The sequence below is a fragment of the Temnothorax longispinosus genome, chromosome 10 (assembly GCF_030848805.1).
Source record: "Temnothorax longispinosus isolate EJ_2023e chromosome 10, Tlon_JGU_v1, whole genome shotgun sequence".
Lineage (NCBI taxonomy): Eukaryota > Metazoa > Arthropoda > Insecta > Hymenoptera > Formicidae > Temnothorax > Temnothorax longispinosus.
In genome coordinates this window covers 15545863-15565795 of record NC_092367.1, presented here as the reverse complement: position 1 = coordinate 15565795, position 19933 = coordinate 15545863, and the positions used below count along the sequence as shown (strand labels likewise).

At 43.1% G+C, this 19933-nt stretch overlaps 2 protein-coding genes across 3 annotated transcripts in view; one reads left to right on the top strand and one right to left on the bottom strand.

Moving 5' to 3' along the window:
• Window positions 1-19933, top strand: part of LOC139820965 (uncharacterized) — a 134575-nt gene that overhangs the window by 95597 nt on the left and 19045 nt on the right. The window contains exon 1 of one of the 2 annotated variants that reach the window (XM_071791592.1): window positions 19309-19381. The exons of the other annotated variant lie outside the window; for it this stretch is intronic. Coding sequence (XP_071647693.1) covers window positions 19324-19381 — 58 coding nt within the window. The 5' untranslated portion in view covers window positions 19309-19323. Of the gene's footprint in view, window positions 1-19308; window positions 19382-19933 lie in introns of those variants that run through there. 2 annotated transcript variants of the gene reach the window in all.
• The window catches only part of LOC139820964 (uncharacterized), a 169569-nt gene that overhangs the window by 144043 nt on the left and 5593 nt on the right, over window positions 1-19933 (bottom strand). The gene's annotated exons all lie outside the window — the stretch shown is intronic.

Sequence of the window (19933 nt, the reverse complement as noted above, 5' to 3'; positions counted from 1 at the left end):
ACGTGTACACGGTTTACGCGGTTGTGCGCGAAACGAGTGCCGGAAAAGTAGCAGCAGTCGTTTTGTTTCCATCGTGCGCGATTAGCCGATGCAACCGTTGTCTACAAACTGCGTTTATTGAGTTTATCGGATCGGTAAGCCTCCCTGTTTGCTCGTCGAGCGAAACCCAAGAATAATGTTGCCGAGATCCGACCCCGACCGGTTTTCATTACGTTACATTCGCGACCGTTTCTGTCTCTCTCTTTCTCTCTCGGGTTTCTTTTTTTTTTTTAGTTGTCTCTTTTTCATTGCTCCTGCAGCTTCGGTATCGAGTGTTCGTTTGCGTAACACCACCCCTCGTTTAAACAACGACGCGGAATTCGCGCGTCTTCATCTTCGAATTCCGAAACGAGCGCACGCGAGAGATGCGGAATTCGCGGAATTTTTTAATTGCCGCGCGCGCGCGCAATTATAAATTGAAATGACGCGTGTCGTTGTCTTCCCGAAATTTTCCACGCTAGTTCCCGACTAGTAATTGCCGTTGCCGCCGTTCTCGCGTGGCGATTAATCGAGTCGAAAATTTCCACAAGCGTTCGCGTTAATTTCGCGTTAAAACGTCACGATCATAAGGGGGAACTTGGCGGCGCAAATACAGTCGTTTGAATATCTTAATTATGCAAATTTCCGCGGTTTGCGAACGGAAATACGACAGACGGGGGAGGGGGGGGAGATGAAACGTTAGTTCGTATCAGTAGGTCGCGCGCAATTGCGAGCTAATCCTATTTTATTCCGAGTCACTTCAGCCGGCTCGAGTATGAAACGCCAATATTTCCCCACGTATAGTCTGCGGGAAACGGAGGGAAAATGCTATGGCCTCGAAAATTGCAACGACGGTCGCGAGATTACCAGCCGCAACCAGTGGCGGATCTGGGCAGAGCCTGACAGTCACGAACGCGTAACGAAAACATTTTTACCCAGCGCATTTTTATCCATCTCCCTGCGTAACCATCCTCATACGTTGCTGGCTTTTAATTTCTGAAAATACGCTATTATTCAGCCGCTTGAATTTATACGCTTAATTCTTAATACTAGAATTACCAAGGGAGTCAAAATGCCTTGTTTGACATTTTTTAAAATAATTATTGTACATTTTTAAAACATCACAATTTCTGAAATTTTTTCTGACTTTTATTGAAATATTACAGATAATTAATTTGGTAAATTTTTCTCTTTTTTTTTTTATTTTAATCCCTTCGGTAGAAGTAAGTATAAGTTAATCTTCGATAATTTTAGTGTTAAAAATACCTCTATAAATAATATTATTCACACGTTTAACATGAAAATATATTTTCTTCTGACTTGCCACCTTCCTCTAATTGTTCGTATAATTTTAACAGCATAAAAAAAAGATTTAGCAAAAAATATATCTTGTTGCTGGATGTCGTATTGCTAGAACAATGGCGAATATTCTAGAATATAGCGCCCAGAACTTTTATCTCCACAGTTAGGAAACGCCTATGTGTACCACTGAAGAGGCGACACAAGGAGCTGGACTGTGGATGAAGAAAGGACGGAGATATATGATTCTCTATCTTTTACTCACTAGTTCGCTACAGCGCTTGGCTCCGTCACTCGGCGCACGCCGGGATTCGAACCACGGACGCCACAGCTAGTAAAAGACCGGTGTTCAGTATGCGCGGCTATCGTGAGCGTCACAAATATGCGTTTTATTTGCATCTTGGCTACTCTTGTCTTTTTCACTCTAGATTCTTTTCAATTGTATAACATTTTTTCTTAAAACAATTGATAAAGTCGATTATTAAATATTTTATATTTTTAATCTTAAATGTAAAATGTTTATCTTTTGACCTACGAATTGAAATATTGTCTTATTATTTTTTTTCTTTTATTATTATTTTTCTTATATCTTTTTTGCTGCTTTTGTCTTATTTGCGTAATACCTTAAATTCAGTTTTTTTATATTTGTACACATGTTTTTACGCTTTAGGGGGACACGTCCCAGAGAGTGTAGTAAATAATAAATAATGATTCGATTCGATTAAAATATTAATTAAAATATTAAGTTAAAACTAATTATACTTAATTAGGGAATATATTTAAATAAATCGGCAAAAAAGTGGTTTAGCAACAAATGTCTTATAATTCAGGAATCATTAACTCATTCGATTATCGTAAAAAAAAATACTTTTATATTTAGCGATTTTGGCATAAGTTCGTAATATGACGCAAAAATTCGTTTTATGAATACTTAACGCACCTAGAACTACTTTTTTCCTGAGAAATATCAAGATGACGACTCGACGTCACAAATTTTCATCCTGTTTCGCATTCGTTTGAATTATGATGGATCGTAATAAAAATCGAAGGCATCGTATGCGATAGCCTGCCTACGAGGCTGCGCGCGGAATAAAGAAATATCTTACGTCCGCATATCCTCCACCACGGAAGCCATCATCGACGCAACTGCATGCGCGCGCGCGCGCGCGCGCGCGCGCGTGTGTGTGTGTGTGTGTGTGTGTGTGTGTGTGTGTGTGTGTGTGTGTGTGTGTGTATGTAAGTGCGTGCGCGCGCATACGCGACGGGATGCATCTTCCAACGATATATACAGTGGCGTATCCTTCGTGGAACCGTCGGCGGCTACTCTCAGGGGGATATCGGCGAAAAGACGTATCGAATTTATCACCCCGGCGAGACGCGGGGAAGGGTAGGTCGGCGTACACGCAGCCACCAGCCATTTCGCGGGAGTGAATTTTCCTACACACCAGCCGCGATGTCTCCTCTCGCCCGACGACGATGGAAAATGCTATTACGGTTATTCGATTTGTTTCTTCACATACACCTTGATAACTCCCCAGACCGGAAACGCCGCGAGATATTTCGTGAGCGCGAGCGTCATGAATACAGACGACGCGAAGACGACGACGAAAACGACGACAACGATCGAGACGCGTGCCTCGAATCGGCCGATGTCTCGTTTATTATTCGTTCGCCGCGCGCCAAAAGCGCGTCGAGGAACGTAGACGTGAGCCCTCGCCGTTCATTGCAAATATCGTTTTTGTAAAAACGGAAAGAATGCATAATTGAGAACGCGATCCGAGTTCCGATGATCGTTTAACATTTTCCGAACATGATCCTCTCGCTATTTTTACTTTAAACTTACCAAACGTGGTTTAATTAATATTGGCAATCTTACGGCCATAACACACAAAAAACTTGAGCAGTAAAATTTAAGCAGTAAGCAAATCAGCCAATCGGAGTCAAGAACTTAAGGCATAACGTAAGCGTAACAAATCCCTGTTGATTTTCTTACTGCTAACGCTTTACTGCTTAAGTTTTTTGTGTGCCATGGCCCTTATAAAGATGCTTTGTAATTGTCAATAGTATTACAATAAATCTGAATCGAATTTGTAAAAGTTGCTCCATTTAATAATACTTTCAAACGTGTTACCAGGAGGTGTCCGTTTACGGCATCGTCTTTAAGGTGATTCGGCCATGTACCATATGAGTCAATATAAGGCCTAAATTTTATTTTAAGAAAAACCATTTTTATGGATATATTCTAGACACTTGTATAATTACTAATTTTATAATGTAACTTTTCATTCGATTACGTATCAATTTATATACTGATAAATAACAGTTCAAGATTTGACTTCAGTTGACATTCGTACAAGAGAAATGTCGCGACATTGCATCTCTTCACTGTAGGCAGCTATCATGCCAGTGCAGTGCCATGTGTTTGAGTGAGGTTATGTATTGTGTTTATGTTGAAAAATAATGGAAGGTAACAAACAATTTCGATAACGGGAGATTTGCTTGCAAAAGAATAGTGCTGTGGAAAGAAAACACTACACGGCGCGGCGTTGCCACATGTCCACGTCGCGTACAGCTGATCGAAAAGCCGACAAGAAACGCGACGATTCATCAACTTTTGATTGAATTTTTGGCCTTATTACACGTCAACGTCGTTTTGTCTTATACTTAACAAGTGCTAGAAGAATCAAATAATGTTATTTTCAGTTTTTTGAACTTGTTTCTTTACAGACAGTGAGTGAAATTCTCGAAAAATGTATGTTTCCGGTACAATTTCCCATAAAACCTATGTTAAAAATGCCAACTTTGAGATTTAATATCTCAAAAACTAGACGTCAGATCTTCTCAAAATTGCAAATTTCAGCGTATTTAGGTTTTTTTTATAACATATATTTAATTCGGATTTTTTTCTTTGACATGCTCTGATGGCCCGTGGGAAAGAGATGAGCAAGAAAAAGGTCAAAGGTTCGAGTGGTTACCAGGGACCCCTGGAGATCCTTACAAAATTGAGCTTGTCTTTAATAAGTACCAGTCAATAATATCAGGTTCATTCCACGAAACCTTATTAAAGACCCATTGTTATTAATAACGCTCTCCTCATCAAGATCAACCGCAACCATAAATTCGAGTTAGCCCCCTTGTCTGTTAATTAAATAGGAAGAAACTCGCGGTAGGGCGAGAGAAATTGGAAAACAAATGAGAAAGGTTAGTCCATAACCGATGGCCTTCGACCAACCGAAAGCCCTGGGCTCGTTCGAGCCTTCAGGAACCTGCGAATCGAATGGAACGCCGCAATAAATCTCGCGGCGATCGGCTGAAAAGTGAACCGCAAACGTTACGGCTTTAAGCTCGCCGTGATCGCTGAGCTTTCGAAACCCTTGTCGGGGCGAGAGAAACGCTAGGCCGAACCTATGGAAGACCGGCAGGGCTTAACAAGAGGAGATCGAAAGCGTCTGGCTGGCTGATTCCTATGATTCAGGGTGTAGGCCCTCGTCAAGGATCCTAAACATATGGCGATATTTTTCTCGTCGAAATAATTTAAAGAATTGAGGATATATATCGAGAGTCTCATTTATTATCGTTTCAAATTTGGAGGAATCAAATTTTAATTAAATTTCTATAAATCAAATTTTCATAAAATTCTGATTATTTATCATATCTTTGTTTATATCAATCTGAATTGTTAATTTTTTAATTCTCCTTAATAGAATCATTATTGTGCTAAAATCATGTTTCAATATTTTAAATTATTAAGGTAAATACGACTGAGAAACGGATAACTTGCATAAAGCAAATTGAGCTCCCCGGTAAATGGTACGCTTTCTCACCGAGTTCCAGCCGCAGTCTAATTCGCAGAGGTTTAATCTAGCCAAAGTAGGCATGAAAGCCGCGGTCCCATTGTCTCTTCAGGTGCGCGGAGTCCATTATTTATCAAGTAATGTACTCTCTCTCGAGGACGAGACTGAGACGAATAGGTGGGCGGATAGGTAGGTAAATCTCTCGCAACGAGGCGCATCAGGGAACGCCGTTCGCCTGATGAATGTTTCAGGAATGTAGTTCGAGGCGCGAGTTTAAGTAAACTGCCGCTTACCCCTCTCAGGGATGGATGACCCGTCCGTGTATCGAGGCTATTAGATGGGGAAACCAATCGCCGGGGCCGGATTATCTCGTCGGAAAAACGCGAAATGGACCTTGCGTTGCAGGGACATTGAAAGGCCATTTCTGCCGTCGATCAGCCCGTCATTTGTTCGTCCACCCCTTCTACTTATCGTTACCCGAGATCTCTGAGAAAGGGGTTGTTCGACCGTCCGCGACTCCCTCGACTCCGTGAAGGGGACGCTTGAGAAATATATGAGAATGGTATGAAGTCTCCAGCTAGGAACACGATCCTTGCGATCCCAGTATCGGGACGATATAGGGTCGAATCTCTCTTGTGAAACAGCTGAAGTGGTCGCTCTTCGCGTCCGGCTTTCAAGAAAATTCCGTTTCTTTCCACCCGGCTATTTCATCGCCTGATTTTATCGTCTCCGCTGATAATTTAAATTTATTCTCTATCAATTCGTCGCAGCGCACGCTGCATGAGAGAATTTAAAGCGGGAAATATAGCGTTTTATCTATTAAAAAAAAAATACGATAAATCTTTCCAAAAAAGCGCTAATTTGGAATTTTTTTGTTAGACTTCAAAATATACCTATACATAACGGTTTCAGTGAATCAGCTGCGCGTACTTTAATGGCAATAAGATTATAATTACGGTCGCATTATGGATATTGATCTGGTTTCACTGGCATCCCCACAGGTAGTAGAAGCACTTTGAATTAAACCATCCCGTTTAGCGATTCTCTATTCCTTTCCAGATTGCAGACCTATCTGTGGCACAGACGAGTAAACAACATTTAGTCAACCGGAGTTACCGCTAACGAACGTTAGTGCAATCAGCTCCTAGAAAGGACCCTTAATTAACTACGACTGTGACACTACTAACGCGGCTTAACTCCCTTAAGTTCGCCGGACTAAGATATATTGACCCTACGATCCATGAATTTCTAGTGACAGGCCTTTGTTTGTTCTATAAATTATATATATGGACAAATACCTCTCGGTGAAGTGTTTTAATTAAAACCACCTGCAAAAAGAAAGCGCTGGTGCGCCAGTTCCTTGCAAGAATGTGCGTTATTTCACACAAAAAAGGTTTCGCGAAAAATATATGCATCATAGGCCGGTATTCATAATCGGTTCTTATATTTAAGACCTAAATATGTTATTAAAAAAAACTAAATACGCTTAAATTTGCAATTTTGAGAAGATCTGACGTCTAGTTTTTGAGATATTAAATCTTAAAGTTGGCATTTTTAACATAGGTTTTATGGGAAATTGTACCGGAAACATACATTTTTCGAGAATTTTACTCACTGTCTGTAAAGAAACAAGTTCAAAAAACTGAAAATAACATTATTTGATTTTTCTAGCACTTGTTAAGTATACGACAAAACGACGTTGACGTGTAATAAGGCCAAAAATTCAATCAAAAGTTGATGAATCGTCGCGTTTCTTGTCGGCCTTTCGATCAGCTGTACGCGACGTGGACATGTCGCAACGCCGCGCCGTGTAGTGTTTTCTTTCCACAGCACTATTTTTTTGCAAGCAAATCTCCCGTTATCGAAATTGTTTGTTACCTTCCATTATTTTTCAACATAAACACAATACATAACCTCACTCAAACACATGGCACTGGCATGATAGCTGCCTACAGTGAAGAGATGCAATGTCGCGACATTTCTCTTGTACGAATGTCAACTTGAACATTTATCAGTTTACATTTATCAGTAGATAAATTGATACGTAATCGAATGAAAAGTTACATTATAAAATCAGTAATTATAATCCATAAAAATGGTTTTCTTAAAATAAAATTTAGGCCTTATATTGACTCATATAATACATGGCCCAATCACCTTAAGTACAATCTTAAGATGTCATGAACCAATCACAGAGCCGTATTAGCATCTTAAGACATTACTTAAAACGGTCCTAAAATAAGAATCGACTATGAATACCGGCCATAGACACACCTATCTACTTTAAATCAAGTTTTTACAATTTTAAGAGTACTTTAACAAAGTAATATTACAGGTAAACGATTATTCGATATATTTTGACTAGATGCCGTTCTTTCTCGTAATCTTGCGAAACGTCTGGCTGTCGCTCCAGACGTTTCGCGCGTGCAGGAAGCCATGAAACAAGACGGAAGTCATCCCAGAGCTGCTCAGGAATAGAACGACCTACCTGTCGCGAACGCGAGTCCCTTCACGCGGATGTGAAGCGCACACGTGAACGACAGACACGCGCGGGTAGGAGAAAAGCGAGGAGAGCGGCCCGCCCCGGTCGAATGGAGGCACTCCTAGACGAGAGGAGAACTCCTTTGAAGTCGATCGAGCACGGGGAACGCGAGAGACCCGCTTGCTCTCGAGAAACGCGCGCGTATCGGGAGAGAGAGTCGATGTTCGGGCGCGGCGCGGCGCGGCTCGGCTCGGAACGTCAAAGGCCAAAGGGGAATGTAAAAAGTCTTTAATCAACGGCTCGTTTTTTCGTTGCTCGTCGATTCGTCGGAACTTCGCCGCCATTCCATCTCGAGTCCCGCATCGCGTTCTCGCTCTTCCCCGTCTCGATACCGGTAGCGGAAATTTTTGTATTTTCAATTTCTTCGTGGAACACACAAGGGAGAAAGAGAGGGAGAGGGATAAAAGAGATATGCATATCCGAGTGATATAAAATTACTCTTTTCTGAGAATGAATAATCGGTGTTGAAAGGCGCGCATCGCGAAAAAACTAAAAACTTTTATCGTTACGAGAACACTCAAACTCCTTAAACGTTTGCTTTTCAAATTCGCCTCTTTCTTCCCTGTTGCATTTTAAGCGGGCAATCGTACCTACCCCGCGAAATTTTCCCGTGAAATATGTACGGAGAACTTTGCTGGCGCATGACGTAGCATTTATTTCAAGCGACTGGGTTCATTCCCTTGTAAACTGTCGTCCCTGGGCCAGATTTTTAGGAGCACCGTAAGCCCTTCGCGACTGGGCGGCGTGCCAGCGCAAAATAGGTTGACCAAAAGAAAAGTTTGAAGCGTTTTGGGCTAACATTGAAAATTTTAGAGGGAATGTATGTAATCTACAGAGCCAACAGCAGCCGAAAAGAATAACAAGCGTAGTTCAAGGTGCTATATACATATACAAAGGAATAAAGAGAGTGACAAAAAAAAGATAAGTATATCCTGCGGATTTGGAGAAGCCGTGGACGTATCTTTCCGGTCTCGCAATCTCGAGCGCTCGCGGGGTCAAGATAAATCAAGAGTAATCTCGCCATTAATATGTCACATTCGAAATAACATGTCGCGTGTCTACGTCCCCCCCCCCCCCCCGGACGATATGTACGATGTTGGCCGAGCTTTAATATTGGGAAAAGTCGCGAGAGGAAAATCTCTTCCCAGACAAGTATGTGTGTGTGTGTGTCCTGTTCTGGGTGAGGCGCTCGCTCGCTCGTTCTTGCCGGGCGTTGAGGAAACGTTAAATATGACCGGGAGAGGATCTGTTTACACTGCCCTCGTGCGCTCAGTGAGCGAGGTGAGACAACATTTACCTTAGTCGGCGAAGCGAGAGCCGTCTTCTCGGCTATAGGGCCGTGAGACTACATCGTCCCCCGACTTCTTTGAGACGGTGGCGGCGGCGGCAGCGGCGGCGGCTGCTGCAGGATATCGTAATCATAATGCAGACAGAAATAAAAATTTATGATTACAGAATGCACGATAAATTACGTAAATGAATTAAATAAATGACGTTACTGCATTTTCCAGGATCATTTTACTCCTGATCAGTATGAACAAAATAGAATAGACGGATTAAGAAAACTGAAATGCAATGCTGTTCCATCTATATTCAAATATAGATGTGAAGAGTCACAAAACAGAGATTCGCTAATTGGTAACATGGGAAGTGATACACCATGCATGGGTAAATGTTTATATTTTAATGCATGTATGTGCACTTTTAAATGAATGTACCCTGATAGTAAAAGATGTGGTGACAAAATTTGGATAAAATTGTGAATGCTGCAATTATTGTCCAATATTTGCCCAGTTTTCCTATCTGGTTACATAATTGCAGTCTCAATTTCTCACCCCGCCGCCCGTCCCCTCGACCCTCCCGACCGTCTCCGCCGCGCCCGTAGGGAAGAAAACGTCCGATGTGCCGTTTCCGATCGCGAATCTCGATTCGAGAATTTCGATTAACGGCCAGCAAAAGACGTGAATCAAACGAAACAAACATGCCGTCAGAATCGCTCGCTGGGATTTTCCCCGAACGGTGGAATTGTGCCGGCGCGGCGGGCGGCCGGCACGACGCGACGGTCGATCGACAGACGGTCGAATGGGAACGCGCGGATGGGAGGTGATATGTCACACTCTTGAGATCTCGGCACGAGTCTCGTATATCTCGCATTGCGAAGGTATACTAAAGATCAATTCCGAAAGTTATAAAATGGAAAAAGCGATATATGATCGGTTATTACTTTTTTTTTTACTGCTTTATCAGTTGTCAGGTATCAATTTTATATTTTTAACTCCCGAATTATAATGCGCATTTAGGTGATGTCGAGTTTAAACTGCGAATTTCGTAAAAAATTTCATAATATTATAATAAAAAGTATACATCAGACGATTTAATTTAACATACCCTCGCCAATGCGAGAAAGGATTCTCTTCCTCTTTCTCAAAACAAAAAACCTGTTTCTCTTATCACATAAAAAAGGGGGGCAAATATGGTTTCATGAGATCTCTGCGCTCCGCACTTTCGGTACACAGTAGCTACGCTTCTGCCTGAGGCTAATTAATTAACTGCGAAAGCTGCGGGCTATGCATGCCCTTTAGGAAAAACCCTGCGTTTCCCGCGCGTGAAGAGGACAAAGGCCGCGGTGGTTTGACCGAGAAACCGCCGGCCGCAGAATTTATTCCCTGCTGGCAAAGTGCACGAAAAGCGCATTCCCAGCCCGAACCCGGCGAAGGGTGTGCGTAATGTAACGCTGCACAATTAGCATTCGATCGGTAACGGGACGAAAGTTGCGACGCTCTTCAAAGGGCCGTCTTTGCGGCGCGAAAACATTTTCACGGCGAAATTTGCATATATAGGGATCACACGAGAGGGAAAAAAACGTATCTGGGTTATCGTCCCGCGTTAAAGAGCCGGTAATTGAAAAATTGGCGAGAGACGAGCGTCGTCAAGATTTCTTTTCTATAGCAACTCGCGTTAATCTTTCCCTTAATACAAAAAATCTCTTTTAATAGAAATTTTAATAACTTGAATGGACGACGGACTTTGATTGATTTGACTAAAGTTCTTTACGAAAGAAATAATAACACTATATACCTACATAGTTCCTATATCATAATGAAGATTCACGTACGTTTAATTGAAGCGATACTTTCGCATGAGAAGTTAACTTGGAGTGCTTCTAAATTTTCATTACGTGAATTTTTTTTAATTAAGTTTTTTTTCTGCTCCAGAGTCCAACTGCCTCATTCAAGATTGCAGCGAAATATTTAATTCGATTGTCGCGCGCGACACGGCGCGGCGCGAACGCGCGCGGATTTTGCACAAAGGAGCAGCAGCTAGCGCCCGCGTGCTTCGGCGCGCGCGTAACGTAACGTTAACATTTGAGACGGAGCCGACACGCGAATTTAAAATACGCTGCACGGTCGTCGCCGGTGTCTGACACGTGTACAGTACTGTATAGTGCATTTCACGTCCTCGCGTAGACAAACGATGGCAGGTGAATTCCGCGGGCACCTTTCGCACGTCAGAAAAATTTCAAAGCGCGCGCGCGCGCGAGCACGCCGCGGAAGATAAATCGTGCCGACGGGAGCAACATAATGAAAGTGCAAGCGCGCGCGTCGAATTTCAATGTTCGGCCGCTCGAAATGAGTCTATCATCGACGGTGCTGCTGACTTATTCGTAAAATCCACCGTACGCCGTTATGGGGAAAGAAAGGCGCTCTTCGAAATGACATCCGGTTTTTCCTTCGCGCGTGACTAATTTATATTCGTGCGATCGTAACTGGGAAATATATAATGGGACATATAATTCTTCAAGTACGCGCATTATAAATATTCTGCCTCCGCATGCTTATACCCAACACGATGTATTTATAAGTAATAAGCTGCCTACGTGCGTTTACGTCACCGAATGTGTTAAAGTCCAACAAGTGTTTGCGCTCGGCGATCGTTTAAAATTCCCGTTACCGCCACATCTCTGAAGCGAGACTCGCGAAACAGCAATTTTCCGTTTTAACGTCGTGAGCGGCTAGAGAGAAGAGAGTTACATCCCTTCGCTGGATATCGCGGCGGGATTAAAATCGCGTCAAAAATTCATGAAGTTCGATCAGGGGGAGCGTCTCCAACCCCCTTGCCGACGTAACGGCTTTCTCGGGCGGAAGAACACGCGACTGACTTTCCATGCTTCGGTTTCTTGCTCGTCGGAGCTTCGATTTGATCTTGGCACGAAATCGAGAGCAGGGGGGGCTGGAGGGGGAGAAGGAGGAGAAGAATAAGGCAAAAGGAGAAGCTCCTTCGCGGATGTTCGCGAAAATCGTGGTGGAAGGGAGAGACGAGGGGTGGGGAAAGACATCCTTATACATTAAACCGCGCTCCTCCTCCTCGCGCCTTTTCTTTCTCTCCTTCTCCTTTATATGCAACTCGCGTAGCGCGGGCGGCATTGTGAGCTTCGGCTCGGTTATTCCTCCCCGGGGAGCAATGTACCCACCTCGAAAGAAAATATACTTAGACGCTTTGTAATATTTCTTTCATCCCTCACCCGCGGTGATGCAAAGATCGTAGCAGCGTATCTTTCGAGACGCGCGGAATGGCTTTTTGATTCGCGAGGCATTACACACGACACGATCGTGTCGCCGGTGTCGGAGGCGACGACGAGAGCCGGCGAGAGAAGCGAAGCGGACAATGAGCCGGGAAGGAGAGCGAGGTTTGCTCTTTCGCCGGAACTTCAATTTCGCATTTTTCTCGCGCACGGTGCCGTCTTGAGAAACAAACGAGAAGCATACAAAGAACAAAAGTGAATCTTAAGTTTGACACACAAATCTCGTAACGTGTATTTCTTTGAATTCAACGAGCGCGATTCCCGAGGGATTCATTATCGATAGAATTTTTATCGGGGGTGTATCGCGAGCTCCCTCGTGCAACGTTTAAAGCCCGTGTCACACTACGTATCGCGGACGCGGATCGGATTGAGATTGCGGATCGCGGATCGTAATCTAGCCAATCGTAAACGAGCGGCTCATCTGTGATTGGCTGAATCCGATCCGCGATCCGTAATCCCAATCCGATCCACGTCCGCGATACGTAGTGCGACACGGGCTTAAGTCAAATATACCTCTTTCTGTTCGCGAATTGCATATAAAAGCGCAAAAAAAATATATATTTAACTACAGGGAAAGTCGCTTATTATAAGAAGCGAAGTTCCGGGCCCATCTCCGTAAACTTCGCATCGTTTCACCCACCGCTCCCGTTCTGCCTTACGAGACTATGGAATCCTAAATCGCCTCTTCTTATTCTATCGAAAACGCTGTCCCCCGACGTCAACGAGAAATACCTCATTTTTCTCCTCTTTTCTTTATGAATTTCTGTCTCCGCCGCGTGATCCAATATGGCGAAAGTTTGTTCGTCGTCCGTGAACATTTTAGTCAGTCGGCGTGCGGTATCTCGTTCAACTCCAAGCATTGTAGTGTTCTTTCGCATTCTCCCCAAACCACAACGACGATAAAGCATCTTTCTTTCTCTCTCTTTCTGCCTCTCTCTCTTTCTTTCTCTTTTTCGTTCTCTTTCTCTTTTACACTATATTTCTTTTAATTCGCCTGCAGCTAGATTATTAACAGCGAATTATTTTTGCTCAGCTGTTCATTCATTTACACAGTAATTAGTAATACTGTGGTTACGTCAAACACTCGTCAAAGAACATTTAATTATATTTTATTACTCTGATTATATATAATATTTTACGCTGTGTTGTCTCTTACTGTGAGTCTAAAAGTATCCAATTATCGAATTGATAGTAATTAATTGCATTAATAAACCGCGTGGAGACTATGGGAAATTATTATCGGCGGATTAACTCCATTAATAAACCGCTCATTTGTTCATGTGATGATAGCTATTTATTTTATATAATGTGTAATAACGATAACAAGGACGCTAGAAAAAACAAGTATACGATAAAAAAAATAGATTAGAGTTTTACATTTCTAAAAATAAAAAAGAACTGTCAAATTGTATATTCCCTATAAATTATTTAAGAAATGCATCAACTCGGAAACTGCACAAATTGCAGCGTTCATTATAAATGCGTTCTTAAATATTATAAGCGACACTCGACACCTAAACATCATTCTGGTGACGAAAATTAGACGCCGAAGTTGGGTAAAATTCGATGATAGGGATCGACGCGACGCGCGGCGAAAGAAACGCGGTAGCGATTTGCCCAGGAAATTCCAATTTAAAGTAACTTTGGTCCTTACGTGAAATCGATGTTTATCCCTTATCGACACTTTGAAAGGTCCCGGATAGACTGCAAACACCCTAAGTCAGCAGAGTGCGCAGAGACAAGCGGGGGATGGATAGCGGTGTGGCATGAACAAAAGCTTGAGGCGAGAGCGAGGACGAGGTGGGAGGACTCCGAGGATAATGGACGAACTAGCGAACTGCAACAAAATTCCAATTTGAAGAAAGTTTACTCTTCGCGCGTGGAGAGGATGGCAGAGGGGGTCGTCGCTCGGTCGTTGCACCATTGTAAAGTGGCGCGGGGTATAATGCCCGGATCCGTGCTGTAGGACCGGTTATACGGCTGGATACGAGAGACCAACGTCGCAATTTGGAAACAACAATGAGAAACGAGCGGGAACGAAAAAAGGGGACGCCGAGGGAAAAAAAGGGGGAAAGACGGGCGGAAGAAGATATATCGTCGCGATGTGATAAAAGCCGGGACATGACATTTTCTGCTCCTCGAGACAAATCGTATAGAACGCGCGCCGAGACTTTTATTCGACGGGAGGATTTACTTGGAAAGTGTCCCCGAAAGCACGCAAAGCGTTTTCCGCAAGTTTTCGCGCGAAAGTAATTACTTGGCTAAATGATTTCCTTTCCGATATAAAATTAACACTAATTTTTATTACAAAGGGAATACTTCGCATTTGAATCGGGCAAATTGATTTCTGCACGTATGTACGTTCAGGATTTTAAGATTATCTTTTTTTTCACAGAAGATTGTGTTAACGAGACCAATGCTGTAGAACGCTATTAATTTTTAACATCGTAATCACGAACTTCGTATACTCGCCTACGCGCGCCTCGGTGTATTCGATGTCATGCCGGCATGGATCGTGACACGAAAATGGGGGCCTTCATAAACAACGCCATCGAGCGAACGACTGAAATTCCGATAGGTCGCAACTTGAGCAACTTCAACTTCAACTTCGGTGACGGCCGGATCGATGCCCGCTCGTTATCGACACTTTAAAACGCCCGGCGAGATACAGCCGGGTGCCGATCAATCTACGACGCCCAGAAAGAGAGGAAAGCGGGGAGAGGTAAAACATGTACGCTGCGGGGGCCTCGAGGGGGAGGAATGGAGGTGGGAGATGACGCCGGGAGAATGGACTTCGCTGTGGAGAACGGAGGTAATGGACGAAGCGACGAACTGCGACGAAATTCCCAGGCAGTTTAGTGAAGTGCGGCAGGACGAGGGGGGGAGGAGGACGTTCAAAACCCCGGGATGATACCTGGGGCCGATCGGAGTGTCCGGGGTACGATTGATTCGTCGACGCCGATTGGCCGTCTCGAGGTTACCGATACCGAAGGCGCTGTAATTGAGCCGCGCGCCGTCACCCTGCAAAGAGGGTGAAACGGGGGACGGAGGGACGACAGGTGAGAGACTGTGCCGCCGGTAATCGGCACCCCCCGCGGCCCGTGCACCCCCTTCCTATGAATCCCAGATAATTCTCGCGCGTCGTTCCGACACGACGCTCGAAAGCCGTCGGCACAAAGTTACGAGCTTGCGGCTTCTCTCCCTCTCTCTCTCTCTCTCCGTTTCCCTCTGACAAGACTTGCCGAACTGAGAAAACTCTCTCTCAGAGTTGCAGTTGCCTCTCAGCCCTTTAACCATCGATACGGAAGTAGGTCCCGTGGGAAATTGATCTGTATAACCGCCCTATCGCTAATTTGGTTCCGACAACATCGACTGTCGTCAATCATGTAAGACTGTAAGATACGCATCGGCGCGTAAGAAGTGCTATAAGGATATATATTCGTCTTCGTGTACGTCGTCATCTTCGGGAGCGTAACTTTCCTTGTTGAGGCGACTAATGATAATGAATAAGACATTCATAGGTTAGCGTTAATTAAAAGTATTGATTTTTTATTGCATTTAATACTATTGTACCTTAAAAGTATTTAATATGTGCCAACAAAAAACGCAAGAGAGGTGTTTGAACGTATAATCTGCATATAATTTTATTAACGTATAACTCATTAACCAGGTTCAATTTTTTATGAAAGTCATTAGCAGTAATAAAGGTCTAAAATAGAGCGATATTTTTATATATAAATATAAAAACAAGATTCATTTAATTTCTATAAGACATGCACGTACGATTGACTGATTGGCAATTACTTGGTAGTTAAGTCGTAACAATGCGACGCGATATTAATATTTTATTGAAGATATATGTATGTGAAATCGCAAAAGTAATTTTTTACATTACATCTTCAATAAAATATCAATGTATTATAGTGTCGCGTTGTCGCGCGATTTGATTACCAAGTAATCGCTCAGTCGGCCAATCGCACGTGCACGTCCTGCAGGAATTAAGTGGAATCCTGCTTGCCAAGGAGGTATCCTCGTAGAGCGGTTGATGCGCGCCGCGCGCGCGGATTGTCCCGGGGGGATAAGTGAATGGGAAAAGAGCGAGTCTCCATTCCGGCAGCGAAGTTTCTTGCCGAAGGAGTTTAGCAAGAAATCAAGCCGCCAGACAGTGACAAGGGAAAGGGTTGCTGGCTCTTGGGAGGGAAGGGGGGAGGGGCGTCGGTTAAGAACGAGGGTGTAAGGGGCGGACGCGGGCGCAAGAAACACGCGAGGGTACGACGCTGCAAGCGCGAAAGAGAAATCGTCCGCACTCGAGGAACCGACGTGTAGAACTTTATCGTCGGAAAACGGACCACCGGAAACGATCTCTCCGAAACTCCGATCGATAGATGCATTAAACTGTGAACGAACAGAACGGGGAACTTATACACGGTCGAGAAATAATTGATCGATAATTGAAATAGCGGATAAACTTCCGAATTATAATTACTTTAAAATGATAATTATATCGCGGTCAATTACTCCGTTTTCATCATCGTGAAATCGACATTTACGGTCCATATAGATTTAACTGGATTAAAATTATTATTTTATTTTAATTTAATTAATTCGATCTGACTGTTATCGCGTTGCCTTAATTAATTGCTTTATCAACCCACTATTTAAATTTACGTGTACAAGTACGAGTTTGTATACATTCGTTTAGAAAAAAGGAGCTATTGTAAAAGAGGGGAACTTGAAAAGATTTATTGTTATATCACGACTGCGTGTAATTTATATTTACGATATAGAAATATTAAGAATTAAGACCTGACACTCCCACAACTGTGGACAACGCATATCCTTTCGCGATCGACCAAGCACATCCTTCGATAACCGATTGATTTATTACTTAAATAGTAACACGTGCGAGCGTATTGACAGTTCAGCGTGCTGTCAATAGCGACTGCTTTCACAATTAATTGAGCAATACCAATGTTAATCGAGTGAAATATATGCGGCTCAGTGATTAAGCTAGTCCGCAAATTGAGTGTCCCGTGACTATAAGCACCGTAATTGCGCAAACTGATTTGACATTATTATAAATTGCTTCGGATATAAAATATTGTAGCCCCACTTCGATCTGCGCGACGGGATGTGACCGTAAAGCTGCACATTTTGCATAACGAGAAAAATGCAAAGAAAGAAACAGGTGGAACTAAAGTGAGAAGATATAAATTTTCTCTCAAAATTCTCCCATTATCATTTAACAAGTCATATAATTCGCTTTTAAGTATATTTTTCTCGTTTACTCCAGGACGGATGGGCGGGAGAATGCGGGCGGGGGAGGGAAGGACGGAGTAAAGGGGGAGCAAAAAGTCGCTGCCAATATCCTAAGTACCTTATCGGCGAATGGAAAATGAATCCACCGACATTCCACGGGGCGACAACGTATGGGCCCCGCCGTCATAAATCCAGCACTTCCGGCCGGGGCAACAGGAAAGTAATATCGGAGTTCGCGCGTCGCGCGGCCAGCTATACGCGCGCGAGCACTACCGTCTTTCCCTTTTTTCGCGAGCGCGGGGCTTCGATCCGGCGCTCGTAACCCGCCGCCAATCCCATCCACGTCGCCCCCTTTTCCCTTATAATAGACGATATATCGGCGCGAAAATGGCACCCGGAGCGCCGCGAATTTCTTTACGCGAACGATCCGACGCGACGCGGATACAGGCGCGAGAGCACACTGTGAGTATATTCATCGAAAAAATATATATATATTTGCCGGATGCAATTACGGGGTAACGAGAAACATGGAAGAGATTTTAGTCGCGAGCGCAAAATTACACGTTATTAAAGGTAAAAGGAAGCTTATAAATACATCGGGCTACGGAAAGTTTGAGATTAACTACTTGATAATTAAATGGAGAAAAATTGCGTGACTTTTGACGCAACACATCACCGTTCTGAGTACCCTTTAGTGCAAATTTATATACCAAGGATCGACGCGCGCCCCAATGTTCGTACTTAAGTCCCAGTTATTTATTCAAAACTTGACCACGACAGCTTCAAAATCCGGCTCGAATGTTCAAGGGCTTTCTAATCGCGCTTCAATTTCCGGACTTAAGCCCTAAGTTTGACTGGAGAACACAAGATCAACGACGATGCCCCTCTAAGCCGCCGTAGGCGAGAAACGCGAAGGCAAATATTGCGCGTTAATTAAAGATACGTGACAGGTATAACGTATGTGTGTGTGTGTGTGTGTGTGTGTGTGTGTGTGTGTGTGTGTGTGTGTGTTTGGGCATGTGTGCGCGCGATATCGTTTAAGATATAAAATTATCATCGTGCGGTAAACGCGACACTCGGTTCGCTCGAGGTAATAAATGTTCCCGCGCTAAGCTCAGCAAGTAATTACAGTGTACTTCCTGCTTCGCAGTGATATACCTATGCTAATACAGTGCTGTGGCAATTAAAGAGCTATTCCAGCGAGAGCGTCCATTAAAATCGCACGAGATACTTGGATCTCAAGTAAATTGTAATATCGGACGTCTCGAAGGACTCTTATCGTTTATAACTAACATTATCAATCTGTTAGTATTTAAATTTGAAGCCCAGTTTATTAATTAGCGGAGAAACTTGGATTACATATACGTACTTTAAATTATTTTCAGAAAATGATATCGCATTCTTCCAGAGAAATATAGGATATCTTATTGAGACATTTATATTTTTTGCGCTATATACATAGAAGTTATAGATTTTCGTTAAGAGGGTTTATATTCGTGCCTCTTAAACTTTACGACTATGTTTGTCTGTGGAACGTCGCGCGACACGTATCGCGTCGACAGCGACTCGCCTAATTTTATCCAGCTCGCTAGATTTGTTTTCAAGCGTGAGAAACAGTAAAAAGTCGTTGCACGTTCCTGCCACTCGAGAGGACACGGTTTCAGAGAGACATCGGGGATGGATGCGAGGCACGGAGCGGCGGGCCCTTGAAAGCCTGCTGCAAATATAGAGCAAGTGTACTTCGGTGTCCGAGAGAAAGACGGGGACACTCTCTCGAGTGCGATCGTATCTAACGGCGAAGATCTATATACTGCAGGAAGACAAAATCGATGCCGGGAGGGAGACACTGGGTCGAATTCCTAAGCAGAATTTCGCCAATACCACTCTGTTAGTATCTATTCTAGTACTTATCCAAAAAGTAAAAAGCGCTGTCTTAACCACGGGAGAAATTATCGAAATTCGAAGCAACATAAAAAATTAAATACTATTTATTTATTTAAATTTTTAGCCTCATTTTTAGAGTATATAAATGATCGATACATAAAATGTTAATTATTATGTAATTAATTATGTAATATTATGTAATATATATTATGGAAATAGGGCTAAAAATTTAATTAATTATTTGACATCGTAACACACACGCGAAGCATATTTAAAGCAGTCCGAGCATTTTTATATATTTAGAATAAAAGTAACGAAAGAGGTAAAACATGTTTCTATTGCCTTGCTTCGTGTGTGAGAATTACAATTTCAAATAATCCTTAAAATACGATATGATCTAGTAGATATGCATGTAGTATTCTTGAATTATGTTATGCGCAAAATATTTCGAAACAGTGGAGGAAAAGCTATTCCCTTGGAACTGTCCATGATAAAAAATAAAATCGATACGGCAGCGGTGGCACGGATGGAAAATTTGCCTACGAAGGACAACAC